Genomic DNA, 22,342 nt, shown 5'->3' with positions numbered 1-22,342 from the left:
TACATTATTTTAAGCCATACATGTCTTAATGTTCCATTTAAGGCTGGCAGTTAGGTTTTTAGGGCAAGCAAAACTGCCATTATCTCGAGGCAGTTGATGTGTAAGCATTGATCCAGCTTTGATCAGGAGTCTAACGCCGGTCTGCCCTCATATAGAGCTTCCCAACCCAAGTTGGAGGCATCTGTCGTGACCACCTTCCTTTTGGAGATCAGTCCCAATGGGATGCAGGGATTGAAACAGGCGAGAAGTTTTCCAAGGGGCCACAGCTCTGATGCAGCAGTGGGTTACCCTGAGATGAAAATGTCCCATACGCAAAGTGTGGGATGGGACATGGGCTTGAATGACACCACTAGCTGCTGAACTATCAGGGAGCATACTGGTATAATCCATGCCCGCATCTGGGCAGAATCAATAAAGACTACTCAGTGGCTGAGAGACAAAGAGCTCTTGGCTAAATTGATTTTCAACCCAAGCTGCTCCAGGTGGCTGAGCAGCAACGATGTGTGAGTAATTATTACCCGTTCTGATCTGGCTAAAACCAGCCAGTCGTCAAGGTAATTTAAGATGCAGATTCCCTTCAGTCTCAGAGAGGAGAAAGCCGCATCTATGCACTTTCGTAAAAGTGCGTGGGGGCAGAGTCCAATTGGCAGGATTGTATATTGATAGGCCACTTCCTCAAACGCAAAGTCAGCATCTTGAACAGCCGTCTCATGAGCGAGCAATTCAGATGCCTGAGATCGAGAATGGGCCTGAGCCCGCCATCTTTTATGAGGAGGTAGCTAGCAGTATTTGCACTTCGAAACGGAGAACATGAGCATCATTGTCCCGTACCGAAGTTTGAATATTAGAGAGGCGGCCTGCGAGCGAACTGAAGTGAGAAACCTCGTTTTATGATCTTTAGTACCCAACTTGACACAACTGTGATATTTTTCCAAGCCTGAAGCCAGATGGCAAGTGGAAAGAGTTTTTTGAGTGGCAGTTTGCCATACGGGGGCAGGGAACTGACATTCGTGATAATGAGGAGAGGAGAAATGTTTTTTTAGCATGTGGGTTTGCTATCACAGCGGTAGTTTGTTTGGGCACGTGCTGAAGGGGAAGGATGAGCCCAAAGTATGGGGCTTCTGAGGATAAGGCATCTGAGGCACAGGGTCCATCATTACTCTGGGGCTCAGACTAAGGCTTGGGCTGAGGTGACACCAGCTTGCCAGGCTGCAGAGAGTATGGAGCCGTCTGGCGACTTGAAACTGCCGCCACACTGGAGCGATTTAGCAGGAAGTGACACATTGCCTGCGATAACTTCTGTGCCACTGTAAACTCTCAAAACCATCCATGGCTGGGCAAAACAGTTCTTTGGGAGAGACTGGCTAGCATAGGATGGCGACCTTGTCAGCGTCCCTTATCTAGATTCAGCCAAATGTGGTGCTCCAGCACTACAAAGTTGGCCATGGCCTTGTCTATCAACTGCGCAATGGCCTTAGTAGCACATAGAGCCAAGTCAGTTGCTGTGTGTAGCTCTTTGAAGGCGTCAGAACTCTGACCAAACTCGTCCATGATGCAGAGAAGCTTTGCCTGGAACACTGGTAATCAAATCATTGTGAATGTGATAAAATCAGGCTTCAGTATCAGTTTCACTTCAGGAACCATTTATTTATTTAATTTGACTGTCAAATTTCTCTGGCTCCACTTTACACTGCCTCTTTTTTCATGAAATTCTCTTTCTTCTTATTATCGTGCCATCTCCAAAATGGAAAATGATTATTTAATTCATTTAATGGCTTTATTATTGTACCAGCATGAGTCTCCAACACCGTAATGAAATAACCTAGAACGATCTTTCTGTAGAACGTAAAGTCCTAGTGTTTTTTCAAGTAATGGGCAAAGTTAATAATACACTATCATATCATAATAATGTGAATATATCTATCAGGTAGAAGTCTTTTGGAATTTTTATGCATGGTATTTAAAAGGTCAGTTTACTTAAAAATGAAAATTCTGCCATTATTTACTCACCCTCATGTTCTTCCAAACCCGTATCCGTTTTTTTGGCAATACTTTAGAATAGGGAACACATATTCACTATTAACTAAGAGTTTTCCCTGAACAAACTCCTGATTTGCTGCTTATTAATAGTTAGTAAGGTAGTAAGGTACGGGGTGGTTAAAGGGATCTAAAATATGGTCATGCAGAATAAGACATTAATATATGCTTTATAAGTATTAATAAACAGCCAATATGCTAGTAATAAACATGTTAATAAGCAACTAATAGCGAGAAGTGGTCCTTAAAATAAAGTGTTACCAGTTTCTTTCTTCTGTTGAACACAAAAGGAGATGTTTTTAATAATGATAGTAACCAAACAGTTACCAGTGGCCACTGACTTAATTTTTCCCCCCATATTATAGATGTCAATGGCTACCGTCAACTGTTTGGTTATACACATTCTTCAAAATATCACCTTTGTTAAGCAGAACAAATTCAAACATGTAAGAAACAACTTGAGGATGAGTAAATATTGGAAGAATTTTATTTTATTTTTCATTTTTAAATAACACTTTCACAACAAATTTAGAATAGGGGTTTGGTGAACTGTATATGTAAATACAACTAAAGTACTGTAGCTTTAATATCTATGGCAAGGGATGTAATTAATGTCTAAACAAAAATATAGAATTTCATAATTTACAAAATTTGAAAAAAACTGTTTTGCAGTGAACTACAGCCAAAGCCATAGTGAGTTAATACATGCCAAAATGCAATCTCTCAAAGCCAAAAGGACATTTTCTAAATTTTAAATATGATACATTCAACTTTTGCTATTAATAGGAAAACATGATTATTTTTACTGTTTTCATATAATATGTTTTTTAAATATATCCATTTTGTATATTGATGCATAAAAAGGTTACCTTTGGAGTCATGAAAGAATGAAAAATGCACACAAGAATAAGCTTTATTCTTATATTTTAATTATACATGCAACCAAATACATGAATATAAGATATTGCACAGCATAACACAGATGCACAGAGCATTTATCACAGTGTAAGGAGCAATACTGCTGTTCACTCAAATCAAAATGACTTACCAGCTGTTTCACCCAATACAAAGAAAAAAAAAAACTTTTGTGGTGAGTGACACTTTGGGTCTGGATTTATTTTTTTATTATTATTCAAATGATAGAAATGTTATTTGTCTAATAATTGTCTATGTATGTGGAACCACTCAAGCAAATAGTTTTTTGTAGAATGGGATTTAAGCTGTTTTCGGTGAAACAGTGAGGGTTTAGATAGATTGTCATTGATTCTTCGTGGAGAGCCAACACACCTGAGCAGTATAAATGTACCACAGCGAAATCGAGAGGACAGATCAGACAAACTGCTGGTCATTTTGACAGCACAAAACTCAGTCAAGGCACATTCTATGATTACCATCATGAGCCCGTTTAAGAAGGGATGGCATTTCACTTGAGAGACTAGACAAAGTCAGAGACTGAACCAAAGTGAAGAGGAAAAAAATCAAGCTGATGAACAGCCAAACTGAGCATATTTACACAGTCCGAGCAATACCAGAGACTAAATACTTACACTTTTAAATTCTGACTTCAACAGAAGTGACAAGGATCAACTAGAATACTACAGGAAACCAACTGTAAGTTCTATATAAAACATTTCATAGAATGTACATAGCATGAACAGCCTCGCATAAATCTAATGCACATTTTGTAGGCTGTTGGATAAGAGTTTCAAGAGGAAGACAGGGCTAGCTATCACAAGGGTGATATCTTATTAACTTATTGTTCTGAGTCAAAAGCCTATTATAGACGGTTTTCTTTAAACCTCTATAAAATCCTGTTCAAAACATGCATACAGTAAATATAGAGGTTTATTATCATGATTTTATCCTCCAAACTAGTGAAGTTTTAAGATGAGTTTTAAGTCACATTTGACATTTATACAATAATGACAATAATAAAAATACCCCCCAGAGAAATATTCTGAGTGTGACAACTAGCCCCAGTCTCCTGAATATATCAATATAATTGCATTTGGTCAACCAGGTTAAAAAACAGGTGCATGTAGTCTAGATGAACATGGTTTGGAGGAATTACACATTGATTAATCAGTGGAATCCTGTGTGTAATTGAGTCATCGTTTTATTTCTGGTTATATATTAGTCTTTAACTTAAAAGGTCACTGAGTGCCTGACTGACTGCAGCAGCAACAACAAACAACAAAACATTTGCTTTTACCTTCATCTGTACAGATTTACTTATCCAGTGGCTGTAGACAGTAAGCAGCGTAATGACAAACACCAGGAACACTGATTCTCACCCTGAAACTTTACAGCAAATAGACATCTATGAAAAAGATTTTTTAAAAAGCCAAAGAAATTAATGTCATTACATTTGAAGGGTCAGTGGCAAATACATCGAATGAGAATAACTGCAGACCCCCAACTTCAAGTGCATATTCGTGCTTACTATAATAATATATAAATTGTCAGCATAACCACAAATGCTTTTAATTGTGATGACAAGTCAGCAATACTAATGATGTTTTTTATTTTGGTGGTTGCACAGAATAACAAGGTAGAACTTCTTTGTTATGCTTTTTTTTGTACCAATATGTAAGTTTTTATTTTGTTTTTGCAGCTACATAAATAAACACACATTATTATACAGGCATATGTGGAATAATTTGATTGTAGAAAAATTGGTAGTGACATGATAGGCCTTGAAATCTAAAATAGACGTTTTACGAACAGCATGACAGTAAACCCATTTTTGTCACAGTCAGTCTGTCTCCATCAAGCCATAAAGCGTTTAAAATCTGTTTTGTATTCATCTCTTGACTTGTGCCTGTCCACAACTTTATCCCGGAGGCCTTTTGACAGAGCCTAATCAAAATGAGCACAGCTGACCACAGTTGAAAATCAAATGGCTTTGTGTGCCATTGAGAAGGTGATTAGCTACACCTGATTGAGTTTACAAGTCATTTTTAGGAGGGGTTGATGCTTTTTCCAACTCAGTGACAGTTTTTTTGTTTTTCTCTGACATGTTGGTATTTTATCTTTCACTTGGATGTTATAAGTTGCACTGATTAAATATAGCTGGATAAAACAAAAACTGTGTCTGTCTTCATTTCAGGCTGCAAAGCAACATAATGTGATTATTTAAAAGGGGGTGATTCTTTTCTATATCCACTTGTTAAGTGTACTTCATATGTTCTGTCTTGTAATGCATGTATATATTGTATATTAACTGCTGGCATTGAATTTCATCTTATAATTCAGTAGCTCATACTTTTTCACTTTCAATGGCAACCACAGAGTACAGCAATGTAAACTGCATGCTATATAACAGTGTCCTCTTACCTATACAACATTACATCAGGCTGTGTTTTGCATGGTTAATCTGACAAATGATTGCACTTGTTTTTCCCACAGGCTTCGATCGACAGCATCTGCGTGTCTCTGGAGATTGCGATATTAAATCACAATGTCTGTTGAGGATTATATTGTTCCATAGCTCTAAGGCCTCCTTAATTCTCCAACAATATCTACAATATTAACAACTGTCTCATTAGGCATTATGTTTCGCATCCTTGTGCATTGAAGAGCTCTTGATTAATCGTCCAGCTTTCTGCAAGTTTGAGAGAGTTTGCGTGATATCATCACAAAAATCATATTCTCCATCTAGATCAAGGCAGGGTTGAGACATTCTTCTCAAACTTTTTTAATTCTTGTTATAATAATCCATCTCTTGTTTTTGGGGGGTTTGAAACTACCTGGACATTCCAAAGACGTTCCTAAGGCTGTAGCAGCAGATGATTTCCTTCAGCGTTTTCCGCATCTCCTGACTCCTGAAAGCGTAAATGAGAGGGTCGATGACTGAGTTACACATAATGAGGATGAGGTACATGTTGAAGTGTGACATGAAGCACATGCAGTACAGGTTTCTGGGACAGGAGATCATGAGGATGAGGTGGAGAAAGAATGGAGCCCAGCAGACGATGAAGATCCCCAGAAGGATGGTCAGGGTGACAGCCGCCTTCATGCTGGCTCTCTGGTGGATGGAGTTGTAGCCCGGCAGGGCGGCGATGCGTTTGACGTGAGATCTCGCCAGCATGAACATGTGGCTGTAGAGGGAGGCCATGAGCGCGAGCATGATGAAGAACATGGAGACCAAGCACACAATGACAGACGTGTTGTCAGAATAGATAATGAAGACTATTCCACAGCCGGTGCAGAAGGTCCAAATCCCACCGATGATGAGCGCAGCGCGGCGCACCGTCATGATGTTGTGATATCGTAAAGCGTAAAAAATCGTTACGTAGCGATCAACGGCTATGGCTAGAAGACTACACATGGATGCCACCACAGAGATGCAGATCATAGAGTCAAAAACATTGTCCATCTGTCTGATGAAATGGTCCTCCACCACCAGCTGGCGGTTGGTGAGTAAGTAGATGATGATGGTCTCCCAAGCGTTGGAGACACTCACCAGCATGTCGGCCACGGCCAGGCTGCAGACAAAGAAGTACATGGGCGAGTGGAGGTTTTTGTTTTTCACTATGGCGCAGATGACCAGGATATTCTCCAGCAGACTGACGATGCCAAGGATGAGGAACACCTCGGTGGCGATGTTGAGCTGCTCGCATGCTTTAGGCTTGGCGTGGGATGGGGTCTCAGTGGCATTGAGGAGGTCCAAGACGGGGCTGGAGTTGGCAAGGATGGCCCAAAGGGACAGGGTGGCCTCTGAAGTGTTCATCATGGATGAGGGATTCAGTGAGAATGTTGTAGACTTTTCTTGGAGTCACTGGGTTGGTGGGCAGGGCATCTTTAACCTACGCAAAATGAAAGAGATAATGTTTAAACTAGGAAGGGTATCTTTAAAATGAAGGGGTTTTATTGACATTGATGGTTCAATGAAGAACTTTTAACATCCATGGAACATTTCTATTGAAACATTCTTCAAAGTGGAGAATGGTTCTTCAGATGATTCGGCTGTTCTTTACACTAAGAAATATTGGTTATTTTGAGAACTGTTCACTGAAAGATTCTTTGGGGAACCAAAAATGGCTCTTCTATGGAATTACCAATCCAGGCTCACTGAAAATGCGTGCTTGTGGCAACTTTTCTGCAACACAGATATTATTTGCTTTACTGAACATTTCATAGCAGTTTCAGAATGATATGTCCAGTGAGTGGCGCCAAAACGTGCGTTCAGTATGTGATTTTAGCCACATTTTTATTACGTTGGTAAAGGCATGTATTGCTGTATTTTTATCACATTGGTTCAGAGATGTGTTGTTGCATTTTCATTATGTTGTTCAGGTACATATTGCGGCAGTCCAGAATTCAAATGACCAGGTAGTGTCGCTAAAAGGTTAATGCTCTATCGTATTGGAAAATAACACCCCCTAACCCAACCCTAAATTTACACAATTAATGAATGCAAAAGTGATATAAAAACTAATTCGATGTATCTTGTGAGCTACCGAGCAAACTTACTGTGTTAGAAAGCCCATAAAGATGAACTTGGATATGTGACACTAACAATCGAAAGTGTCAGTTGGTCAGGCAGCATGTTAAAATTGTTTTGAGGTTATAAAATAATATTGTGCATGGAATTGCGTGAAAAATTAGGCTTTATTCATCATCACGTCTGTAAAGGATCGCTGATGATTGTTTGGGCTGTATGTCTTAGACCCTTTTAGCCTTTTGCATATAAATTACACGGCTTGCCCCACAGCCTACATTTATATGGGTGCTAAATATCCAAAGGTTTTCCCCAACCACCCAGAAGATACTAAAGAGAACAACACTCTGGTTTCCCCATCTGACTTCAAACACCTTCCAACGAAAAGACATTCACACTCAATGCCTGGGTGGCTAGTGAACCACCTTCACACATACAATACACATAACATACACACACACATAAAGACAGTTTCTTTATTTAGGACATAATTAAGCTGTTATGAAATGTATATGCATGTGATGTATTTATGTTCCCCTAGTATATGAGCCCAGTTACAACTCATTTATTGGCATTAGTTCTAACTCTAAATGTTTATATCCAGGTGTATGAATGCATCTCTGAATGTATATCTTCTAGCCATTTCTTTCTTGGTATTGAAACGATCGGCTCTTTATTGCGTGAACAATGGTGTACTCTACGTGATGATGAAATGCATCATACTGTTTGTACTGTACTTTGTGTAAAACTGTACCAATTCTCCATACCAGCAATAAACTTGCAAATGGGCTGTAAACGCAGACAGAAGAGAATTTCTCCCTCTCAGAATTCACACGTTGTATTTGCCAGGGCACCAAAGATGGAAGAGGGTTAAAAGTCCCTAACCCAAACCAATCATTGCTCAAACCTTTTGAGACAGACCCTCTGCAAGACTCTCACCTCTTGAGTCTGACTTTCTGGCAGTTTTCTCTTCAAGTAATTTTGCCGATTCTCTGTTCTTCAGAGGAACCTGATGAAAGCCTCCGTTGTCTGCTCCATCCAAAATTCTTGTTCAGCAAAGCCCGTGCAAATAACCGTTTCCAATTATTTAGGTGTCCCCCTTTTTAGGGCCTCCTTTTTTTAAGGTGATTTTGATTCTCTAATGATTCTCAATAGTTTGTGGTTAATTGATGTTAAATACTGCCGTTCTTTTCTCTCTCTCTCTTTCTCTCATTCTCTATCTCTTTCCTTACTTCCCTTCTTTCTATATGTACATGTTTGCTTAGTTTAGTTGCCTATTAGCTGTAGCTTCATGTTAAATTCCCTATATTCACAAGTGATTGTCTATGTGTGTTGCTCAAGATACAGAGTCCCTGAAGGTTGATCTTGCTACATGCTAAATTACTGCTAGTGCTGTATAAAGTAGGAAACCAGGAGGATAATCTTTCCTAGAATTGATAAATGATCATACTGTCTCGATGGACGAACAGATAAAATAATTTGGATATTGATTCTGCTACAGTTAATTCTGAGATCAAATATAAATATAATATAATATAAATTATAACTAGTTATAATTAATCATAAATATTTCCACTTTGAGCTAATTTGCTACATCGTACTTTCTTTGAAAGGGAATAAAAGTTCGTACACACAGAGGTTTTTTGAGTTTTGAGTAGAGTCATGTATTTCCAGTGAGCCTGGGTAGAGAATCACTGTGAAAACCCTTTTGGAATCTCTATTTTTATTCTAAAATGTGAGTGGTGCTCGATAAAGCTTGCATCCAATGGTAGGCTAACAGGGCATTGCTGTTTGGTTGCTAGGGTGTTCTGAGTGGTTGCTAGGTGATTGCTTGCAGGTTCAAGTGAAAAGCGTTCAATCTCTGACATTCTAGATATGCCTTGAAACCCTTCATCGGTGAAAGTCTATAGGAATTTTCCCCCGTCTAACCATCTTTCAGGGAAAAAATGGTAATCTGATCACTTAGAAAAGTAATAGCTCACTTTTCTTAGAAAAGCCTCCTGATTTGAGTAATCATTTATTTGTGTAGCAAAAAGGGTGCAGAGTGAGTTGAAACAGAAAGTTCCCTTGAATCAGGAGGCAACCAGCGGTATGTTGTGTCTGGTGCTTTCATTGTTTAAGATTATCCTTAATTATCCATCATAACCCACAGGGCACAGAGGAATCATTCACTGTGAAATCTTATTGTTATTATGAAATCCCTTCAATTAAATATATACAGGTATATAATTTAATAGAATATATAATTGTTATAATTCATCCATTCACCTGCGAACAATTTAGTGCCTCCAATTCAGCTATGCTTGATTTGATTTGATTTCATCCTATTCTTTTATTTTATTTTATCTAAATTATCAAAATGCATAAATATGTCTTGTCCCAGGTGGGTTATTTTACCCCTGTCATGGGTAAGGAATTAATAATTTCCACGTGGTATATCAACTATATTGTCTAATATTTACATTTCCCTATTTAATATATTGATGCCACATCACCCTGTACATGCTAAACTCATCTCTAAATACATTACATGTTAGCATTAATGCACACTGGTCTTAAGGAGGGCACCTTCCTCTATCCCACCTTACTAAAGGGTCTGGTTTTTTTTTTAAAAATTTTTTTTTTTTTGCAAATTCTCTAAATATAATTCATAGTAGCACTGAAGCCTACCTTAGTATACCTCACTAAAGATCATAAAGATGACAGGTAATTCAGGAAGAAAACCAAACTGCACGAATGTGTCTGGTAATAGAAGCTCCACTTTATGACATTTTGAAAAAGAAATAAATAAATAAAGGTGTTGTTTTTTAGCTTTCCTGGATGTCGCCCACAGCCCGAGGACAAACCTTTGATCACACATAGATGCAGACGATACCTAATTACGCTTATGAATTCTTCTCTGCCACTAATTCATCATCTCTCTCTGTCTTTAATCTTTGAGATAGCACTTTAAAAGGTACAAAAAACATGATCACGCCCCAAGGTCTTCCAGCAATATGAGATCTAAGCACTACGCACATCCTCAAAAGCATATGATCAGCTGTTTTGTGACAGATGGCCAGTACGGTTTTGAAACCAGCCCATTGTTCATAAAAAACAGCCCTGCAAGTATTTTACCAGTGAATTACTTTTCCTGTGAAAGAGGAGATTTATTGTGGCTACTGGTGAGCATCGCTAAGGTCTCTGGATAAAGGATCCTCTGTCTGAATGTGTGCGTCAGAAGGCTGTTGCTCAATAGTGTGCATCTACTGTCTGCTGATAACTCTACAGTAAATGAGTCACTGTGTGACAGAACACAGAAACAAGAAAGTAAGAACTACACAGATTCACAGCCAAATCAAAGGACTGTATTGACAGCTGATGGCAGGAGAGCAGTATATAATATGTGCTGAGCACTGGATGAGTCAAACAGATCCACAGAAATGACAAAATATGTTGAGTTACAGTCTTTCCAATTTCCTACAGCACATTTCAGCATGGACTAGTTCAGTTTATGAGTAGTTGAGTGAATGAGCCTTGCATTCTAAATTAACGTTTATTTTGCAATATAATTTGTATATTTAATTTAAATGTATTTTAAATATGTTTAAAAGAATATGTTATTTACATTTTAATGAAAGCGTATTATGGTTAAAATGTGGTTGCAGTTACTGCTGAATGTACTGTCAAGCTTTTATGGTAACCTGAAAGTTTCTATTGAAACTTGTATGTCATGTATTTAAAATATATTCATTATTACACATTTGTAATGATGAAGGCACAATTTAGTATGTATATTAACTTTAAATATAATACAAATTAGTATGTTAGTCAACACATCAAAATAAGCATGCTTCTTTAAACACACAAATTTACCTTAGTGGCCTTTTATTTCATTAATTTTGTTATCTGTAATCACAGTTTTTTTATATATATAATTTTAAGATTTGAAGTACATTACAAGTGCACATTATATGCACTTTTTTCAATTTTTAAAAAGACATGAAAAAGGCTTAAAATCATGTGACTTGTTGAGAACAAGGAGAAAATTGAGCATAAATCCCATAGGTTTACATTGAAAAGGGATCCTACACATATCAACTGTCTGAGGATGCAAACATCATAGAGACGGAAGCTGATAAACAAGCACAATGAACACACACAACAATGCAATAAATGAAGGAATATGAAAACAGTGTTATATTATAACTGTGGAAAAGTCCTTTAAGTAAGGTCATTTATGAAATGTACTGCAGTGGTGACTCACGCTCAATAAATTTGAGTGAGTGTAAGACAGCAACAGCATTTCAGTCCAGCATTCATTTCAGTCAGTACATCTTGTAGCATCTTCAGTGTATGTGGTATAGTCCCTTTCATTTTAATAGATGAGACTACTGTATATCAAACATCAAATTAAATGCATGTCTAACATATTGACTGTGATTTGGACAAGACCTGTTACTGGTGGTTTATCCATGAAGTACCCTTTATATTGGTCCTGGAACATATCGTACTTGATGACGGAATAATTGAAAGCTTAGCTACATTCTCAGAGAAAAAGGTACAAAAGCTGTCAATGGAGCAGTACCTTTTCAAAAGGAACACATTGGTACCTTTTTTATCCCTGTATAATGCAAATGACATAAACTTATTGTAATATGACGGACAACCTATATATTTTCAGAATCTAATGTATAAGTGGCCAGCAACAGTTCACAAAGAACAACTGTGAATATATAGTGTTTATGTGGGAATATTTCCCTTGCAAATTTTAATAACAATGTCAGGTGAAACTGAAAAAATAACAAAATCCTTGCAGGTCCCAGGTGGCAGAAGAGAAAATCTGTGATAGATTCTAGCCTAGTGCAAACACTTTAATAGCGAGATTTGACTTGATTTCAAAGGATTTCATGTTGTTGTTGTTGTTGTTGTTTTTCTAGAAATGTGCCATCGATAGATAAAAGCAAAGTCTATCACTCCCATTAGAATAATTTTCACATAACTAACTGTAGTGGATCTACTTCCCATGCTTTGCACTGTGCTGAAATTGAGTGTAATTTTATGTTGTTTTTCAGTATTAATGCTTTAGAAGTGCTTCAATTATTTTTGTGATTAACATTGTGCAGAAACATTGATTTTAACATGCTATAGTTATTACCTAGCTTATTTTAACTAATTCTCTCTTATTTTAACAGGGACTTAATTGGATCTATTAAGTTGGTTCAACAAAACATTATTTGTTTAAATGAACATGTTTTATTCTTATCTTATGGACCCCAACTAATTGAGTGGAAATGTTTTCTTCATTTAATCAAGTTTTGATTGTGTGCATCTAATGCCCAGGCCATTACATGCTTTTAAGAGTCCTCTAAAACAGATACTGTTAGAGTTCATGATTAATTATGAGCGTCAGTGCTGGCATCTTCCAGAGGGGAATAACAGAGCCACGCTGACCAGCAAAACCTCCACCTCATAAGAAGAAGAAGCTCACTGCTGGGAAATGCTAATAACTACGTCCGATTCAACATACTTGTGTATATTCAAGTTAAATTCATTAACTGCCACGCTTCAAAATAGCACCTACTAATCTTTGATTATTTTCATACGATTTAGAATTTATTTTTCTAGTTTTCAAAGAAACTGCTGAATTTGGGGAAAGCATATTTTTGGCTAGATAACACTAATAGTGCTACAGTAGAACGGTTTTAGAAGAAACCAGTCAAGATCCGCTGGATCCAGTGATTTAAATGTGTCTGTGAATAAAACATTTCTGCCCTAAATTTTGCTCTGAATCCTTGTAAGAATTTAAAAATAGCAGAAGGTTTCAGACTCCTCATTAGAAAGCAGTGTTTTGACAGCAAACATACTTTCTATTCACCCCGTTGTCGAATCTCTCTCTCCTTGCATGATTCTGACCTATAGTTTTTACCTCAGATACGGTCACCTGCATTCAGACTCATCCCGCATTAATTCAGCTCCTCAAGAGTTCCTATGAAAGGAATAGATTTCATTTATTGACACACACACACACAAACACATTGTTTTGCAGGGATCTAATTGGTCCGTTCTGCTGTTGTGTAGTGCATGTGAATCTCAGAGGTCTCTGGGACCCCACACAAAGACTGCAGTTGATCTGCCAGCATTGTGCATTTCTCAATGCAATGAATCAAATTCAGATACAGAATCCTTTTAGGATCACATGGCCTGTTCTCAGGGGTAAGACGTTTCTGGAAATTTTGTTAAGCTTATAACACACCTTTCCACTGCTAAACAGTGGCAGCGAGCGCATGCTGACTGCGGTGCACTGGAAGATGAGTCACTGACCTCCAAAGCAGGTGAATCCTGATGAATAAAGATTGTTTTTTTACAAGCAAAACTTTTATGATGTGTGGTTAGAAGCAGACGCGGTCATTCCTGTTATGGCTGGGGTTTGAACACAGGCAATAAACGTTGTTCATTATAACTTGATGGAGCCTAAAAGGGTTGAAATAAAGTATATTTAATAGTTTAGTTTTTGAGGTTCTGGTGTTGTCTCGCCTTAGGAAAAATTTAGTGTTCTTAATTATTGTCAGCATCATGTTAATTTAGATTCATTATCATAGACTTTTAGTTTATTTCACATCACGCTCCTGTCTCCTTTGTTTTAGTTTTCCCATCAGTCACCAAGGACACCCATTATAATCAACACACCTGTTCTCCCTTTAGTTCATTATCACTGTGTATGTCCTCTGTGTTTCGCAGCTTGGCTTACTGTTTGGATTACCTTCTATTGTATTCTTTAATAAACTGTTGTTTTGAATCGTTTTTGTCATCTTTGTGACAACTGTAGCATGCTTCAAATCTTAAAAGTATATATTTTTTAAAACTGTACTTGCAGATAATATAACATTAAGGAATAAGGCCACTTAATGTGTACTTTAAAAAATTGACTTTCATGACTGTTTCTTAACACACTTAAGTACATTTTTAAATAATGTCAAATAAAAAAATTACTTTAAAATTAATTTTAAATTATTATATTTAATAATCTTTGGTCATGCATTAAAGAAGTTCACTTATTTTGATGTGCTGACTAACAAACTAAAGCACATGTGAAGCACTTGACTATAATTTTATCTGCAGTGTGTTATTTGACATTTTATTTGAATTTAATATATTTTAAATGTAGTAAACTGTAACTGCACCATTACGTATGTGTAATTACAAAAATATTTTAATACACGACATACATGTATAAATAAAAATTACATTAGTTTTTCGTACATGCAAGGAGTAATTATGAAATTACATATAAATATGTACTAAATTCCTATTTAAGAGCTATAGTTAAGTGCATATATATTAAGTCAATAAAACACTCTTCAGTTACACTTTATTTTAAGGTGTCCTTGTTACAGTGAAATTATACATTTAAGTACTGAGTAATATGAATTAACTACATGTACTTAATATATGGTTACGGTTAGGATTAGGGTTTTGTTAATGGTTACTTGCATGTAATTATGCCTAATTAATTGTTATTATAATAGTAAGTACATGTAACGTGTAACAAGGACACCTTAAAATAAAGTGTTACCACTCTTCATATATAATTATTTCTGACTGCATTTAATACAAATGCAAACTATAGCTAATGAATTTGTAATGATTTTAAAAAGGGTTTAGTGATTTCTGTCATTTTGTCAGAAATGCTTTATAGTGATGAATCATCAAAATCATTGCTAATACTTACTGATGCTTGTGCTGTTGTTTTCCTGCCCAAAACTTATGTCATTTCCTAGAGGATGATGTCATTGAGAAAATGGATTTTGTTAGGAAAGTGATGAATATCCAAAAAAAAAAAAAAATGTATTGCTTTTGCCTATTGTTTTATAAAAGCATAAACCACTTGAGGCTCAACATTAAGGCAATTTTACTCAAGGTAAGGAGTTTTCTTTGAGAAAACTAATATGATTTATAAATAATGTTTAAGTATATTAAGTACATGAGTATATTCTGTATAGTGATCCACCTTATAATTACATATACTGTAATTCACAAGCACAAAGGTACAAATGAATGTGTGGGAATGATTTTAGCTTGATGTCACCTTAAATTAACCTCACTGCACGTGGAGCACACACACACACACACACACACACACACACACACACACAGAATGTATCATATGAGAAGTTATAATAACTGGTCTGTGCATCGTCTGTTTCAGATCATCGTGGTCACAGAGTTATGAAAGCGCTGAAGTTTCCTCACATTTAGTGCCTTATTCTTGTGGCGTGCTGCTGCCACAAACACTGAGCTCTTTTATAGAGGTTTATTTTTTTTTTTTTTTTTTAGATGATGCCTAGATTTTTCACAATGAATGTATTTATTGTCTGTTGTGTCTTGTTGTGGAAAAACATGTGCAGAACAGCTTGATTTCTAAAGAAATCTTCAAAATGTCCTGGTGTGACACATCATGAATAAAACATGTTGGGAACACCTTGTGTTCCTCCGGTCTAATGATGCTGAGACCTTGTTTCTGAGTGCTGGGATAATGAACTGTCTTTTTTGTTTACTTTTATCATTAATTTATCTGTTTGTTTTTTTTATTGAATAAAGAAAAATAATGAAGGTAGTATTGAATGGACGAATCACAGATGTGTATGCTATTGACAATATACACACACGAGGATAACCAAAACTAAGGAGCGAGGAGACGATGAATATACAAACAGTCTTTAATCCATGGATCACAGGAAACATTAACACTGGAAACAGCAGGGAACACATCAACACAATGACAAGTAGACCCGACAGAGACAGAACGCAAAAGCACAGACTCATATACTAGGGATAATTAATAAACACCGGTGACAGGAATCATAATCAAACTAAAAGAGAAAAGGATCATGACCAAATAAGGAAACACAGGAAGGCACATGAGGAGCCAAAACACACACAAAACACCAACCAGAGTCTGACATTACTGCTTGCATGTGCTATTAAATTATATATTTTTTTAAATGAACTAAAATTAAATTACAGTATCACATTTTATATCGTTGCCCTTTTGCCCATTTGCATACGTTTAAAGAGTACTTATTATGGAAATTATATATTTAAAATAAATTATATACTTTAAAAAATATACACTTAAGTGTGAACTGAATGTAATTTAATTGCATGTTAATTACAGTTCAGTGAAAATGCACTTAAAAAGTTTAACATTTATACTAAATGCAATTAGCTGAAATAATTTAGAATAATTCTTAAGTAGGACTTAAGTACATGTTTATGTACTTTATTATGTAATTTCATAATTTCTTATATTGTCTCTGAAATATGGTTTTAATTTTGTTATTACGATTACATTTTGATATTTAGGTTTAATTTTAATGCAAAAACGAATAACACTACAATAAAAAAATCATAATCAAGAACTTTACATGAACTTTATTATGTCAACACATCAAATAAGTACACTTCATCAAACACGACAAAAAAAATACTTTAAAATAAAACATTTCATTAATATTATATTATCTGCAAAAATATACATTTAAGATTTGAAGTACACTACAAGTACACATTCAATACAATTTAGCACACTTCTTTTTCTCAAGGGTGTGTTGCCTTTTACAATTTTTTTATTTTTATTTTTTTTTATTTTTTTTGCTGATTCGTGGATTGTTTTACTATGGATTTTTCTATAAAAGGCTGTTTATTAGCAGGTTATATTATGACAACTTACCCAGAGTGACAACATGCTGATAATGGTGTATCTCTGTATATATCTGTACATAGTACAGAAATATACTGAAGCATGCATAAATCCAGAAGTGTTGAAGAACAAGTACGAGGAAAAGATGCAATGTAAGTCATTGCTAATATCTTCTTTTTAAAACCGGTTCAGGTTCATACATCTTGACACACATTTAACATGCAACACAGACAGTGGACAGCATAAATATATGATAAAATTGCTACGACTTGTTCAACTAAGTAATAGCTGCTGGTACAAAGTTGTTTTTATATCTCTCTCTTCTGCACTGTGGGAATAAAAACTTTGGTCCAGAAAGATGAAGCTGGAATGCACTGCACAAAGGAGTCGTCCTTTAAGATCTCTGTAACTGTCTGACATACAGAGACCCTGGGCTAAGCTGTGACTCCCAGTCAGCCTACTAAATCATTTCACAAAGAATTTATCTTCTAGATTTCCAAACCAAGACACTGAAGGAAAGATGAAATTTGATTCAATAAAAAGAACAGAATCAGTCATCCTGGTTTTGTCAATGTGAAAAATGGGAGTTTTCTTAAACAAAACAAAACAAACACTTTTTACACACAGCTTCACAATTTGATTCAAAGTCAATAATTGTCCCAAGATATTTATAGGATTTCACATATTCTATGTGTAAACAATTTGTTGTCGTCAGAAGATTTTACAGTTGAGAAAGTTAAAAATGGATATAACAGTAAGATAATCTTGCATTCATAGAATAAGCTACAAGCTACATTTGCAACAGTGTGCTACATATTTGCTATTTGGCAGCATCTCACAATCATTTTAAAAATATCCTAGACACATATTTTGGTCATTTTCTTACATAACACTGAACAGCAAGTCTACATACAGTATGTGGCATTTATTAGTGTTGTGACGCAGATCTGTGTTGAGTCCCCGTTTCATTAAAGAAGGGAGCGACTGATTAAGGCCTGTGGATTTAAACCCCACTCTAAATAAACAACCTCATTCTAGAACTATGTGAATGTGTATTGCTTTTTCTTAAATAAGCTCAGAGGACCTTCTTGACCTTCAGTCAAGCCTATCATTCCTGCTGTGGTTTGTGTCCATGCACACACACACACACACAGAGAGAGAGAGAGAGAGAGAGAGAGAGAGAGATGTGGCTTGATACGCACACACACCCACGCAGCTCTGACTCAATCCCACGAATACGCTCTGCAATGCCTAACGCTGGACGTGTCTCAAACCCAGTGATCCACCTACCAGCATTTTTGGCATCAGAGGTGCTTTCCAAATCAGTAAATCTCACATTCTCAACATCTATTTATGCTGCACTTACAAAGACAATACAAAAAGCACATAAATAGTACAGATGCATACAGACACACACACACACAGCTGAACTGACTCACATCGCATCTATCATATAATGGTGGAAAATATGTTGTCTATTAGCACTGAAATGCCAAATGAGAGATCATTTGTACCATTTGCTTCAATTAACCAATTAAAAAAAAAAAAGAAGAAGAAGCTTTTCCCAGAAGTCCCTCTGCACCAGGGGCATAGCCAGAAATGTTTAACTGCTTTAAATATTACATAATTTTTTTTAAAAAATAAAATAATAAATAAAGTTAACGCCCTTGATAACACGATTGAGTTCTGTGCACTCACGAATCCTTTTATTACAACAAACAAAGTGTAATACGATGTTAATAAGAGATTCATTCTGTAGCGTAAAGAGTTTAATTGATTTTAATGGAACTTTATAAGACCACCATAAGATTAGTGACAGCTTGTTAATCATTTTAAAGGGAGTGCTCTTTGCGCCATAGCAATGGATGGGACAAAAATATAGGTCAAAATAGATTTGCATTAAGGTTAAGGCACCCTCACTATTTTCAGAAGCACCCAGATTTGATTCTGGAACTGGACTTGCCCTCCTATCATTAATACAGTAGCCTATGTCTGTTCCGAATGGGCAATTTTTGACTTTAAATAATTTAACTTCTCAATAATTATGTCAAGCAATGTGTGTGCTTAACCTAATTCGTGAGAGAGGTATATTTAATCTAAATGTGTAAATATGTGTTTACTTCATCGCTGTCACACAAAAGAGTTTGTGTGTGTGTGTGTGTGTGTGTGTGTGTGTGTGTGTGTGCGTGCGTGCGTGCGTGCGCGTGTGTGTGTGTGTGTGTGTGTGTGTGTGTGTGTGTGTGTGTGTGTGAAAGCACAACTGGAGAAGGATTGGAGATGCTTTTACTTTGGTTAGAAGCCTTCTGCATGCTTTTTCAACAGCTCTGAAAAAGTGTTGGGGACATGTTCCACCCGTCCCACCCGTAAATTACACCTATGCAGCACAAAGTTTCAAAACACTTCTAAAGCATTGATTAGCCTAACATTAATGTTAATTTTCTAAATTTACTAATACTATATATATATACTATATATACTATAATATATATATATATATATATATTATATATATATATATACAGGTGCATCTCAATAAATTATAATGTCTTGGAAAAGTTCATTTATTTCAAATTGTGAAACTCATGTATTAATTAAATTCAGTGCACACAGACTGAAGTAGTTTAAGTCTTTGGTTATTTTAATTGTGATGATTTTGGCTCACATTTAACAAAAACCCATCAATTCAGTGTCTCAACAAATTAGAATACTTCATAAGGCCAATAAAAAAAATAAAAAATAAACATTTTAGTCAATTGTTGGTGTTCTGGAAAGTATGTTCATTTACTGTTCATGTACTCAATACTTGGTAGGGGCTCCTTTTGCTTTAATTACTGCCTCAATTCAGCGTGGCATGAAGGTGATCAGTTTGTGGCACTGCTGAGGGGTGTATGGAAGCCCAGTGACAGTTCTTTGACAGTGGCCTTCAGCTCATCTGCATTTTTTGGTCTCTTGTTTCTCATTTTCCTTTTGATAATACCCCATAGATTCTCCATCTGGGGTTCAGGTCTGGTGAGTTGCTGGCCAGTCAAGCACACCAACACCATGGTCATTTAACCAACTTTTGGTGCTTTTGGCAGTGTGGGCAGGTGCCAAATCCTGCTGGAAAATGAAATGAGCATCTTCAAAAATCTGGTCAGTAGAAGGAAGGATGAAGTGCTCTAAAATTTCTTGGTACACGGGTGCAGTGACTTTCAAAAAACACAATGGACCACACCAGCATATGACATTACACCCCAAATCATCACAGACTGTGGAAACTTAACACTGGACTTCAGCAACTTGGCTATGAGCTTCTGAATATGTAGTTCAGTTAACGAAGAAGCAGGAATAAGTCAGCGTGAACTTTGCATCATGCAGGGCGAGACACTGTACTGAACAAAAGTGAAGAGAAGCAGACGATGTTGCATATCCTACCATTCCACTCCTACATTTACTACTTCAGCCATATCTTTAAGTGTCAAAATAGTAAGAGTGCTGCTCCGAATTCAGCCACTGAAACAGATCCAGCGATTCACCGTCTGCTCAATCGATAAGACTGAGTCATTTGCGCATAGTAAAAGGCAGCTCGTTAGGTTTTGAGACATTGCCACAGTCACGCCGTCAACACCCTCAGTTTGAGCCAAAAGTATTCCAACAAAAACTGAATTCAGTCTTCGAAAACAGCTTTCGACCTCTGAACATAATGAGTATAAGCAAACAATATATTCAAAATCTCGAGAGATGGATGAATGACGCACCAAAATATCAGGTTTATAAGCTTTACTCAACATCATTACACAAGCAGCAGAAAACCATAAAATATAATTAGTTCACATACGACAGAAGTTTGTCGGGAAATTATGCTGGTATGATTTCATTTATATTAGTAAACTACATAAACTGCACTCAACATTTGGCTACAAACACATAATACCAGCAGTTCCTTCTTATGATAGGTTACATCTGTATGACGTAACAATGTATTTTCTGTTCTTTCCACGTTTGAAAATTTAGAAATTGCATTTTTTGTTGTTATATGACAGGAAAACTATACGCGCTGTAGATTGAATCTTTATGATTGAAACGCTGAATGAGATTTCAGCACTAGATCGCGGACAGCGCCGAATCAGTGAGAGATCTGCGTTACTCAGCAAATGAATTAATGGACGAAATACAGTCTGATGAAGTAAAGCCGACATGCAAGAGTCCGCATAGTTAACAAGCTTAATAAACAGAGTCGGTTATTCAGCATCTTCCACTGCTCTATTCATGAAAACGAGATGGTAGTGCTTTTAGCGTTTGACATAGTAAAAACAACGAATGAACGAGTAAATATTCTCATTACAGGGTGAAGCAAACGGATATTATCTGTCAGAATAATGGTGCACAAGTTTGCGGTGGGACGTAGCGCACTTCATTAAGGCACGGCAGAAATTGACAAAGCTGAAGTTTAGTAATGTACTCACTTGTTTGGAACAGGGAGTGCTGAATCTGTTCACCGCTGAGAATCTCAAAGACTGTGCATTTCTTTCAGTCCCAGAGGCGTTTATTTCGCGTTGGAGGAGGATGTTTGAGGATCTCCATGTAGAATGGGGCTCTGCTGCCATCAGATGAATATATAGGATCGGGAACAGCGACCGCTCCACCTCCAGAGCTTCCCCACACTACAGGAACCATGCTTCATTAAACACTGGAATCAAACTCAAAGTCTCTGTTTTCTTTATTGTAAGACCAGAATGCTAGCAATTTTCTAGAAAAGAGCTTAGGGGATATATATCTTATTAATTTATAGTCCACACCAGGTCTGAGCCTTTGCTGCTTAGACACATGTTAAGCATTATATACTCTCACCCTGTACTAGTCAAAATGTCAAATAAAATATAAAGTCACTGGAGAATAATGAATACTTTACATTGAGGTTTTTTAGTCTGTGTTATAATATAACCTAAATATGTTTCTTTCTATATAATCTGTTGCACCAAATAGAATTGCAATAATGACAAGTGAATTATATTTTTTCGCATATCCAATGGATGCTCTGCAGTGAATGGGTGCCGTCAGAATGAGAGTCCAAACAGCTGATAAAAACATCACAATAATCCACAAGTAATCCACACCACTCCAGTCCATCAGTTAATGTGTTGTGAAGTGAAAAGCTGCATTGGTTTGTAGAAACAAATCCATCAAGACATCTTTAACTT

At 36.5% G+C, this 22,342-nt stretch overlaps 1 protein-coding gene across 1 annotated transcript; it reads right to left on the bottom strand.

The window, feature by feature from the left end:
- Positions 1 to 5,770: 5,770 nt before the first annotated feature.
- On the bottom strand, positions 5,771 to 21,741 carry LOC109091748 (melanocortin receptor 5-like). Its single transcript, XM_042775959.1, has 2 exons — positions 21,608 to 21,741; positions 5,771 to 6,845 (listed from the first exon to the last, which is right to left on the bottom strand). The coding sequence occupies exon 2, from the start codon at positions 6,770 to 6,772 to the stop codon at positions 5,783 to 5,785; it is 990 nt and encodes a 329-aa protein (XP_042631893.1). The 5' UTR covers positions 6,773 to 6,845; positions 21,608 to 21,741; the 3' UTR covers positions 5,771 to 5,782.
- Positions 21,742 to 22,342: the final 601 nt, after the last annotated feature.

The sequence above is a fragment of the Cyprinus carpio genome, chromosome A19 (genome assembly GCF_018340385.1).
Source record: "Cyprinus carpio isolate SPL01 chromosome A19, ASM1834038v1, whole genome shotgun sequence".
Lineage (NCBI taxonomy): Eukaryota > Metazoa > Chordata > Actinopteri > Cypriniformes > Cyprinidae > Cyprinus > Cyprinus carpio.
Note: the sequence above shows the minus strand (reverse complement) of the source record. Positions and strands in the feature narration are given on the sequence as shown.